At 44.8% G+C, this 12,135-nt stretch overlaps 1 protein-coding gene across 1 annotated transcript in view; it reads left to right on the forward strand.

Annotated features, from left to right (window-relative positions):
• Window positions 1-11,969: 11,969 nt before the first annotated feature.
• The window catches only part of ca14 (carbonic anhydrase XIV), a 17,021-nt gene continuing 16,855 nt past the window's right edge, over window positions 11,970-12,135 (forward strand). The window contains exon 1 of the mRNA XM_063199892.1: window positions 11,970-11,996. Within this exon, the coding sequence (XP_063055962.1) occupies window positions 11,970-11,996 (27 nt within the window). The remainder of the gene's footprint in view (window positions 11,997-12,135) is intronic.

Genomic DNA, 12,135 nt, shown 5'->3' on the forward strand with positions numbered 1-12,135 from the left:
TCAGCTGCAATTGTGAGATAAATGTATTGTCTTTACCCAAAGCTATCTGTTTTCTTCACTTAATTTATTTTCTTTATTCATTTCAGATGTCCACTGGACCTATGCAGGTAACTAAAAATGTCCTCTCTTTGATCAATTTCACTATTTGGCATGTGCTTGGCTGCATATTTTATCTGGGTTTTTCTAACGTCACTTAAAGGTTTTCAGAGCCTCTGTTACAACAGTATTGTCCCCAACATGGTAATATCCATGTCTTAATCCGTTATCCATTACTTAACCCTATCCAGACCGGGGGGGGGCTAAAAGTGCCCGCACCAACTTTGATGTCGTATAACTCCTGAATGACTAAAGCTATGACTACGAAACTTTGTGACTTTTCCTAAAATGAAGTTGGCTACAATGTGATACCAAAAGATTAGGTTTATCGTCTTTGTTGTTGCCATGGCAACGGTTTTCTGACAGGTACGCCTGACCAAAAATCACTGATCTAAGTCTCATCATCATCACTTTTCATATTTTTTACATTTTCATTAGCATCAGACACCATTGTGAACATTTTAAATGGTCTGATGCACATAATAACCAAAATTGATATGCATTACCCAAGTGAGATGGAAAATACATTAAGGTGACATTTTGGGCAATAAAATCAGGAAATTACATCATAATGATGTCATAATATCCAATAATGACACCAAACTTATGTCTTGGCTGAAGATCATCCCCTCCAGGTTTGGTGGTCATACATCATTCGGTTCCCAAGTTATGAGGGGGAAAGAGCCCCCCCCCCCGGTCCCAGGAATGCCAAAAAAGCCCGGTCTGGATAGGGTTAAGACTCATAGCAATGTTGTTGTGACGTAGTTAAGCTTTTTCAGCAAAAAAGGTGGACACCGGTGATCCCCTCTGAATGAAAGGGCTATGCAATATGCACGTCTTTTGAAGTTAAAAAAAAAGTTCCTTTTCTCAGCTGAGCAACTTCATCGCCAGTTTCGTGTTATCTTTTGGGCCTAGATGAATTAGAATCTCCCCAGCTTCACATTTTATTTAGTTTCTAGGAATAGTGCTGGTCCTGTGTGTTGTGCTCCGTAAATATTGTCATCAGTGTCACCGCTTAGCGCGCTGCTATTTTGACATCCACCTGCTCATCTCTATCCACCTTTTTTGTTTCTTCTACTCATTCCTTGTCCCCATCAGTTGCTCTTTCTCTCTGCCGCACTCTTGGTCTCCCTCCCCCCCTTTCTCCTTCTCTCTCTCTCTCTCTCTCCCTCTCTCTCTCTCTCTCTCTCTCTCTCTCTCTCTCTCTCTCTCTCTCTCTCTCTCTCTCTCTCTCTCGCTCTTTTATACACACACACTCACAGACAGACACACAGACACACACACACACACACACAGTCACACACACACACACACACACACACACACACACACACACACACACACACACATTTTATTTCCAGCTCAGCAGATAGCCGTCTTGGCATCAGAAGTATGAGCAAACAGTGAAAGGCATTTGCCACACTGAGGGGTGGGGCAGACAGGCAAAGAGTGACAAAGAAAGAAGAAGAGAACGAGAGAGAGAGAGAGAGAGAGAGAGAGAGAGAGAGAGAGAGAGAGAGAGAGAGAGAGAGAGAGGGAGAGAGAGAGAGAGAAGTGAAGGAAGAAGGAGGAAGGATGAAGAAGAACGAGTGCTATGCTACTTGAGACCTACAGATGGCAGAAATTGTCTAAGAGTGTGTGTGTGTGTGTGTGTGTGTGTGTGTGTGTGTGTGTGTGTGTGTGTGTGTGTGTGTGTGTGTGTGTGTGTGTGTGTGTGTGTGTGTGTGCGTGTGTGTGTGTGAGCTTGAGTTAAACAAAAGCAATGGATGAGATAACGTCCTGAGAGGTTTGCGGAACATGGTAGCCCCTGGTACAGCTTGGCTTGTTGTGAATGTACATGTGTGTGAATGCACGTGTGTGAGTGTGTGTGCATGTGTGAAAGCATGTGCATGTGAGGGTGTCTGTGTGCTATGTGTTTGAATGCATGCATGTACGAGTGTGTGTGTGTGTGTGTGTGTGTGTGTGTGTGTGTGTGTGTGTGTGTGTGTGCGCGTGTGTGTGTGTGTGTGTGTGTGTGTGTGTGTGTGTGTGTGTGTGTGTGTGTGTGTGTGTGTGTGTGTGTGTGTGTGTGTGTGTGTGTGTGTGCGTGTGTGTGTGCGTGTGTGCGTGCGTGCGTGTGTGTGCGTGCGTGTGTTTGTTGCGTGTGCGTTGCTTAACGCTGGGATTGTGCTCTTCTCACACACTTGCTCATTATGTGGTTCAGCTACTGCGGGGTCTGTTCTGTTCTCAACTGTACCGTACGGCAGTAAGCACATGTGACTGGGATTACACGGAACCCTCTATGTGACCTGTTCCAAAGTTCTCCATTCTCTTGTTGCTGTGGTATTCTGTGCTGTGCTATGTGCGGTGGTGTGCTTGGCATACTGTGTTGTACTGTGCTGTACTTACACGACCCCTCTATACTATGCAATATGTTGAACTTCTCCCCTTTTCCATTCTGTGCTGTGATGTGATGTGCTGTGCTGTGCTGTGTTGAGGTGTGCTATGCGTACAGGTGCTGTGTTAGGTTGTGCCGTTCTGTGTACCTGTGCTGTGCCATGCCAATGCCATGCTGCCTCACTGTGCCATGCTGTGCTGTGCCATGTTGTGCCACGCCGTGCTGTGCCATGCTGTGCCCTGACGCATTATTGGGCTTTGCCACACTCTACACTTCAGTGCTTCTGCTGTCCAGCTTTTGACTATGCTGTAGTGACGGTCCACGCTTGTTTGTGGGGGCTCGCATCCGCAACCTTCCAATCACTTTAAACAATGGGGGAATAGCTAGGTGGTAGCACTGAGCTAAAGCTCCAGGCTAATAACTCAGCACTACTCACCACTTCTGTATGAGGCTCCAGGAGGGAGGTTTGCCAACATTCTACCTCCGAACTCTGTTAGTTGGTTAGCTGGTGACGGTACTTTCCCAAGCTAGTTCACCACTCTGGGCTCAGACTACAGCACCACTGAACTAAAAGTCTGTATGAGGCTTTGTGAGGGGAGGGAGTTGTGGCCGCACTCCGCTAGTTGGCATCCTTCACACTGGGGGCACTGGGGACACTGGGTCGTATCGCGCCATGTCCCTTTGCCATGCTGTGCTGCCAAGCAGTATGCACTGTGCTGTGCCACACTGTGCTGCGCCATTCTGTTCCATATTGTGACCTGACCTGAGGTATTGTGCTTTGCCATCCTATACGGTGCGCTGTAGTGCTCCACTGTCCAGGAACCTAGCCAGTTGTGCTGTGCTATGTTGTGGCTTTCCAGGACCTGGTGATGTGCTGTGCTGTGCTGTGCTGTACTCTCACTTGAAATAATGGAAAAGGAGGCCGAAAAGTTACATAAGAAGTCAGAGGCTAAAACTGGAGCAACAGGCATTTTATTTAGGATCTAGTCCATTGGAGACAATTGAAATGGACTAGGTCCGAAACATCTGTTGCTCCAGTTTTAGCCTCTGACTTTGTATGTAACTTTTCGGCTAGGCTAGAATACATCTTTCTACACAAGCCTTGTGTGTGCGTGCCTCCTTTTTCATTACTTCAAGTCTTCACTACTTTTGGGAGCGGACACACTAAGCAATACAAGGCTCAAAAGTCTAGGCGCAGACGCCAAGCTTTTTGGTTTTTCCTCGGCGCTGTAGTAGACCTACTGTGCCATGCCATGGCTGTGCTGCAGCCCTCTAATCCTGCTCTATGCCCAGAGGTGTCAGGCCCTGATTCAGAAATTTGATCCAGACAGCTGAGTCAACGCATCATAATAAGTCCTCAAGGCAGGTATAGTTCAAGTTCAAGTTGGTTTATTGTCAATTTCTTTACATGCACTGGTCATACAAAGAATTTGAAATTACATTTCTTGCTTTCCCATGCAGACATAGACTAATCTAGGTAAGGACATAGACAGTATAGACATAGACAGTACTCATACATGGACATAAGACAGTATGGACATGGACAGTGCTCATACAGACATTTAAAGTGCAAGACTGGACAACAGAAGACTTGTAGAGAACATACATTAAGAGGAGGTATTTGTTGTGCTTTTCCTAAAAGTCCTTTATAGCGTTCTGACATAGTAATAGTAGCATTTTGAAGAAAAAATAAATATCAAAATAGGTCTATCAAGTACATCAGCAGCAGTGTGTGTGTGTGTCTGTGTGTGTGTGTGTGTGTGTGTGTGTGTGTGTGTGTGTGTGTGTGTGTGTGTGTGTGTGTGTGTGTCTGTGTGTGTGTGTGTGTGTGTGTGTGTGTGTGTGTGTGTGTGTGTGTGTGTGTTTAGTGCAGGTAGAAAGTGCGGTGTGCGTCTGTGTGTGTGTCTGTGTGTATGTGTGTGTGTGTGTGTGTGTGTGTGAGTTGTGTGTCAGTGTGTGTATGTTTGGGTTTAGTGCAGAAAGTGCAGTGTGCTTGTGTGTGTGTGTGTGTGTGTGTGTGTGTGTGTGTGTGTGTGTGTGTGTATGTGTGTGTGTGTGTGTGTGTGTGTGTGTGTGTGCGTGTGCGTGTGCGTGTGCATGTGCATGTTTTGAGTTAGTGCAGGTTGAAAGTTCAGTCACAAATATAGTATAGTAGTGCAGGTGGAATGTTCAGTCGCAGATATGGTGGTGGGGATGGGGGGGGGAGGGTTGTCAGTGGCCTGGCTGGCTAGAGGCTGACAGTGGAGGGAGAGTGGGTTGAGTGTTCAGTATCTTGATTGCTTGGTGCATTGAGCTGCTTGCAAGCCTGGTGGTACGGGAACGGAGGCGCCTGTACCTCTTTCCAGAGGGCAGGAGGCTGAACAGTTTGTGTGCAGGGTGGCTTGTGTCTTTGATGATCATCAGTGCTTTCCGGGTGAGGCGTGTGGTGTAAGTGGTGTAAATGGTGTATAGCAGTTTCCCAGTGAAGTCCCCTGCAGTCAGAAGGAAACGGTGGCAGGGTTTTTTAACATACTCCTGATTTGATGTGTGACTGTGCACCTGCACTGTGCTCCTCTGCACTGACCAGTTCCTTTTCTGCCATTCCGTGCCTTGTCAACATGCTGTGCCAAGTACTCTACAGAGCTGTGCTACATTTTAACGCACTGCAATGTGACACGTTTTACAAGTATTTTCTTGTATTTCACTCCAGCACCCCTCCTTCACACCACTCATCTCTCATCTCTCACCACACAACCCTCACACCACATCAGTGTTCTCATTAAACCTCCTTCCCATCACTGACAGCACCACTAGAGTGATAGATGATGCAGTCTGCAGTGTGTGTTTCTGACCTGTCCTCTTCACATTTGGGGAATCAGCAGTCGAGGGTTCAGCAGGGTCACTCACAGAGGTTAAATAAGGGCCCCAGTAACTAATCTACCATGGCCAAAAGTATGAGGCGTGCAATTTCCATGAAGGAAACGGGGGTGTATGGCCTCCAAATAATCAGATTGATAGGTGATGTAACCCTCCCAAATAATCATCTCCATTCATATTGCTCATTTTGTTATTTGTCTTGATTATGTGTTTACCTTTATTATTACATGTACTGTGACAATTGTTGGAGTTCTAATTGAGTGAATAAATAGTGATATCCCAGATTTGGAATATAAATTGGTTGACTTGAAAAAGACAAGGACAAAGGAGATTGGAACACTCGGATACTGTTTTTGTTATTTTATAGTGTGGCAAGCATGACTGACGTTTTGACACCGTGTGTCTTCTTCCGAGTTTTTCTGAAGTGGACCAGCTCGTTTTCTATTGTCTACCGTCCTGGACAGTGCGCACCAACAAGGCTAGAGCGCAGGGGTGGTCCTAGGGGCGGATTGACTGGGCAATTGCCAGACTTGAGAGGGGGCAGCACCATCGTGAAACCCCCCCCCCCCCCCCTCAACATTGCTAACAAATATGGTTAATGGTTAAAATGGTTAAAATAGTTGTAAACATATTAAATCATTTAAAAGTGTTTCTGCTACACTATTAGGCCTACCACATTGTTGTGTAATAATAACATTACTATTAGTGGCTTTTGACAGTTATGATAAGCGTTTTTTTTGGCTAAATTTTGATGGGGGCGGGGACACAGCGAAAGGGGCAGGGCGTCTGCCTTCTTCACCTCCTATATACCAGGTTTACCTTACCTGCCTCTTCCCCACTACTGTCAGGTGCATAACAATGCACATCCAGCCTGCCAGTTGGGTCTGGCACAGCTCCCATTGGACAGGGTGGGCTCAGGCCAGGGGCTGGGGGATTGTCAGGTTTGAAGCACAGGGCAATGGGGGACAGGGGGAAACCCATGAACAATCACACGCTACTCACAACAGGTGTGGCACCAATGAACGGGGGGAGGTGGTGTTGGGTGGTGGAAATCAAAACATACTGTGCAAATACAAACATGCCGATGGAGGAGACTCAACAAAAAACATGCAAAACCCCCAAAAATAACCAAAAATGACCACAAACAAGCAACAGGACAGCGAAACAAGGAACCCTATTTAGAGAACCACCCCTCCTTCTCCCCACCCTTCTCCACCTTCCTCCAGCTTCAAGTCATCCCAAACAAAGCAAGGTGGGTGAAGGGGGGCATGACAGGACCAGCCAGGGCAGTTCAGTTGAGGGAAGGATAACCCAGAGCTTGGGGCAACCAAGAGCGGAGAGCTGGGGACATGTGGTGCGAAAGGAGAACGCTGAGCAGGCAGAGCCAGAGCTTGGGACAGACAAAGAAAGAAAGTGTGGAAAAAGTTGAAAGTGTGTTCCAGCTTGAGAGGCAGGGATAGAGACACAGAGCCCACACAGTAAAAAAGGCAGAGTTAATTCATCATTAGGGATAGTTATTAGGGGCCAATGCTTTTAGTGTTTTGTGTTTGTTTCAAAATATTATTTCAGAGACGAGACCACAATTTAGATGGGGTGGCCCATCGATGCATCCTTAATATACAGTGGACTGAGCCCATCATAATTGTAGTATGGGGGTGGGGGTGAATTTACACTTTTTTTTTACTTTGGAGTGAAGGGCTGAGACAGGCAGGGGCAGAGATGTCGGAGAGCTTGGGACAGAGAGCCTGTACACAGTAAAAATCCCAGTGTTATACGCGTTGAAATGAACCACATAACATTTGGTCCCACTCAAAAATACCCCATGAGTTTCATGGAGAGGATCTACGTAAAGCAAAGTCATTTTCAAACGGATAGATCTGAGTTTAAGCAAATTCGCTGATGTTGGTCATATGCTGCCAACCTATAGGTAATGTGTATGTAATGCATCGTCATTCACTCGCTCCTTCTTCTCTTCCACCATGCTTTGATTGGATAGGTTGGTACGTCACCGATGAGGCCTCGGCCAAGAGCATCAGACTGAGACATAAAGTATAGGATATGATCATTGAGTGGAAGCCTATAGATGGCAGGAACAGACAGGCATACTGGGACATACAGTAGAGACAACGGTGGACCCTGGGAAACAGCTGGGTCAGACGGGCCAAAGTCAAGGCCAGATGGGTAAACGGGGTCACTAGAACCGATTGCGTTACATCACATACCAACAGTTCTGTGTGCAGTTAAGTCGCTTCTCATAAAATACACATATAGAGCAGTGCTATGCAAAGTTTGCATCGCAATCACTACCATCAGGCTTTAGTGTCTGTGGCAGACCAGCTGGCCACATAGCCTCTCAAGGGGTCAATCTGGGAACAGAAACTGGGAGTGAACAGGTAGTGGGGACATGTAACATAACAGAAGTGAACTGGAATAAACTGAAATCGCTCACAAAAAAATGTGTTGTGACAATCGTTGGCAGCCAGACAAAAAGGACAAACATTGGCAGCTAGACACAGACAGAAGAGGCACATAAGAGAGACTTCAGCAGACAAGCGGTATGACAATAGACAAAGGAAATAAACATGCTTAAATACGCAGAGCTAAAACACACAGAGACTCATCAAAACACTACAGAACACAGGGTAGGGCAGACAAAAACAGGACACAGGGTGAACCCAAACGGGGAAACAAATAGACATTGAGGGAAGGAGACACATTAGCACATAACGCAGGTGAATGTGCCAGGGAGACAAGAAGTAAGCCTACAGGTTGACAGGGAACAGAAGGCCATCAAAGACAATGTCTTGGTTTTATTTCAGTGTCCATTTGCTTCAGTGTCCATGGGTATGGAACAGCCTACGTAGTTCTATGGTAGTCTGTCATGGTGTTCAAAGTTCAACAGTAGACACGTTGCCTTGAGTGTAGTCGCCTGCAAACGTTTTAAATATATGAAATCATCAAACAATAACAAATAAAGATAAAGATAGAGAAAGACTTCACTTGTAACACAACTTACTTCTCAAACATTTGTATTTAAGCCATGTTAACCAGACCAAAAGCATTTCTGGGAGCCTCCACCATCACATGCAGTATTCTCGTAAACAGTAACACTTCATTTGACGTGATCTACATAAGGGTATCATGTAACCGTTTTCAGATTGACATGAATCAAGTCAGGGACATTTATGACACACATTATTGATGATGTGGATGTTGGAACGGTGGTTTCACTGTGTGCCTTGTCTGTCGTGTGCTCACTGAAATTTGGGGCAGCGTGTGAGAGGTAGAGGGGCAGCCATGGGAGAATGTGCGCCTCTGTTGTCATGGGGATTACCGCAGCAACAGCAGGGGATCTGTGGGACAAAGTTTTTTCCTCTTTCTTTTTTCTCTTTTGGGGGGTGGCTGAAGGGGTCGGACCGACTACCATAGAGCGTCCCACACTCCTCTACCCATCCCCACGCTTTCTCTACCTCCCTCATGATCTGTCTCCATGTCTTTCTTTCTATCTCGCTGTCTGTGTTCTTTTTGTCCCTCTCTTTCTCTGTTGCTTGTGCTATGACTCTCACTCTCTTTCCCCCTCTCTCTCTCTTTCTCTCACTTTCTCTGTCTCATTCTTCCTTTGTCTCTCCTGCTATCCCTCCCACACTCTTCCCTTTTTTCCCCCTCTTCCCACTTTCCCTCTTTTTGTTTGAGTGTCAAGTTCATATGCATCACGGCTGCCCAGAGCATGTGATCATCACCTGAGATAAAACGAACCCTCAATGCCCCACTGAATCTCCAGCATGCATGGGTTGCTACTGGCCCTCTCTTTGTTTGTTATTCCATAATAATACAATTGTTTAATATCAGTATGTTATCATAATTATCATAACAGTAAGTTATTCTACCATGGAAATGTAAAGCTCTCTCTCTCCTCTCTCTCTCACGTATGCACCGACACACACACACACACACACACACACACACACACACACACACACACACACACACACACACACACACACACACACCCTTTCAGTAACTGTCTGCCTGTTAACTTTATAGCACAATACCTTTTCCATCATTCCTACTCTTTTTCGCTCTAGTCTTTATTCTCCTTTCATTTTCTCTTTCTCTTTGTCGTCTTTATTCTCTCCGTTCCTTTCTGTCTCCATCAAACTCCCCTCATCTCTACAAGGGCCCGCCTTTTCTCTTTACAATCCAATTATTTTGGGGGGCTTTGTGTGTGTGTGTGTGTGTGTGTGTGTGTGTGTGTGTGTGTGTGTGTGTGTGTGTGTGTGTGTGTGTGTGTGTGTGTGTGTGTGTGTGTGTGTGTGTGTGTGTGTGTGTGTGTGTGTGTGTGTGTGTGTGTGTGTGTGTGTGTGTGTGTGTCCTCATTAGCTATGCATGACTGAACTCTGAGCTAATGTTGCTGTATAGAACTCTCGTGCATTTCTCTCTCTTTCTCTCTCTCTCTCTCTCTCTCTCTCTCTCTCTCTCTCTCTCTCTCTCTCTCTCTCTCTCTCTCTCTCTCTCTCTCTCTCTCTCTCTCTCTCTCTCTCTTTCTCTCTCTCACACACACACACCCACGCAAGCACATACGCACTGACAAGCGGCAGAATAGACCCCTTAATCCTTCCCCAATCTTAAATGACAAGTGTCTACTTCTACACTGAGAATGAGAATGAAAATAATTGACCATTAAGTTCAGTATTTCCTGTTCCTACCCTAGCAATCTAGATCTAGTAAACAGTATCTAGTAAACAGCATACAATCACATGGTCGATACGACACCATGGATAAGACACTGGTATAGGCTACAGCTACGATAAATCAATGTTACTATGAAAGCATTTAGCTAGTATTATTACACTTTTACACTGCTGTTTACTACGAGTTAACGACCCATTTTGCTCCTACTGTAATCTGGTTCGTTTAGGTGTTCAGTTAGCTTTAAATATGTAGGCTATGTCTGGAGAGCCGGTTTTACCAATTACTAGGCAATGGCCTAGTGCCCCACCAAGTTTGCCCTCTGTGTGGGGCTCCCAAAAAGTCACACCATTGTAAATACTAGCAAGAAATAATACAGAAGGGTCCCATATCTGTAGTTTGCCTAGGGCAAGGACCACCAAATGTGTTGTACCATTGCTGTATGTCTTACTTGCTTTTTTTGTCCTACAACTTACTAACATTTGCAGTGTACTTAGAGAGTAGTGGTGTGGATCGGCACTGCCCTCACGATCCGATTCGATCACGATTCGGAAGGTAGCGATTCAATTCGATTCCATTCTATGCGATCCGATCCGATCCGATTCAATTCTATAATGCATTGCAATGTATTACATTTCAACTGAAAGCAAAGCAAATGTTTAATCAGTCATGATGAGGCAATACAAGTACTGAGCAACAATTTATTGGCTGTTTTCTGTATCAGTCTGTATCAGTCTGTATCAGTCTTGCAATGAAATGGTTTTGAAATGGTTGCATTTAATTTAACATTAATTTGCTCCCGAAATAAACATGGAAGTAATTGAAACTTAAAAAAATTGCCGGATCGATTCTGGAAATTGCCGGATCGATTCTGGATCGTCCATGCCCCGCATTGGATTGCATCGCCGAATCGATCATTGTTGACACCACTACTTAGAGAGTGGAATTTAAAACTCTTCTAGCTGGTCTTACTCCCTTGAATTAAAGTTTTCATTACACAGCGGACGGAGAAACACAAAGCACAGTTACCATTTTGACGCAGTTCACCATTGTTTCACACTGTTGTCTATTACATACCTTTCATTCTTACACCATTTTTACGTGTAAGGCAAGGCACAGCAAGTTTATTTGTATAGCGCATTTCATACACTGATGCAATTCAATGTGCTTCACAAAAAATACAAGTAAAAAGAAAGGAAACAACAAAGAAAGGAAACAATAAGTGTTGTCAGTATAAGTCCATTGGTCGGTCAGTCTGTTGGATGGACAATATTCTAGGTTTGCACGCAATGTGGGAATTTTGACTTCGTTGTTTATTTTAGATTAGCTTGAAAATCAGAATGCTTTGGTGCAATTGTTGTTGATTCCCCTTACTTCCAAAGAAAATACACATAAACAAAAAAGCAATTTATGAAATCAATGAAAGTACAGGAAATGTAATACAGTGACGTTGAAAATGTCCTATTCCCATGCTGAGAACAAACAACAAAGACAATGTGTTTGCAAACTGATTGCCAGTTTTCGACAGTAGACGTCAAAAAGGTGCTCTGGTGCTTTCATACTGCTGTGAGTAGATTCTAAAAGATGGAAATAGATGTTTCTGTTTGGTTGCCCTATCTAAAGCAATGGAATTTGTACTATTTAAAGGACACTTGAGTGAACTGTTAAGCCTAGCACTATGGCTCTCTGTAAGTCACAGCAATGTTGTTATGATGTAGTTAAGCATTTTCAGCAAGTGAATAGGGTCGCCGGCGACCCCTGCTGCAGTAAGAGGCTACGGATGTCAATGCAACAGGAAAGCGTAAATGCAAGTGCAAGACATAGCTTTTCCTCTTCTGATGATGAGGACTTTGTGAGCCTCAGTTTCAAAGCATGGATCATAGCAACCGATAAAAACTGTCGCAATGCTTGCACAAAGTTGTGTCTCCTGAACTACGACACCTCCGTTAACATGCTTTACATGCTTGTGTCCATCAAGGTATGATGGTTGGCATGTCTGATGGGACAGTCACAGTGGGCGCTTGCGTGATCTATCAAAAGCATTAAAAAGTTCGGTTTTTTACTTTTTGACGGAAGCAGCGCATTCCACACAAAAATAGCAGAGCCATGATTTAGAA

Source organism: Engraulis encrasicolus, chromosome 5 (genome assembly GCF_034702125.1).
Source record: "Engraulis encrasicolus isolate BLACKSEA-1 chromosome 5, IST_EnEncr_1.0, whole genome shotgun sequence".
NCBI classification, from domain to species: Eukaryota; Metazoa; Chordata; class Actinopteri; order Clupeiformes; family Engraulidae; genus Engraulis; species Engraulis encrasicolus.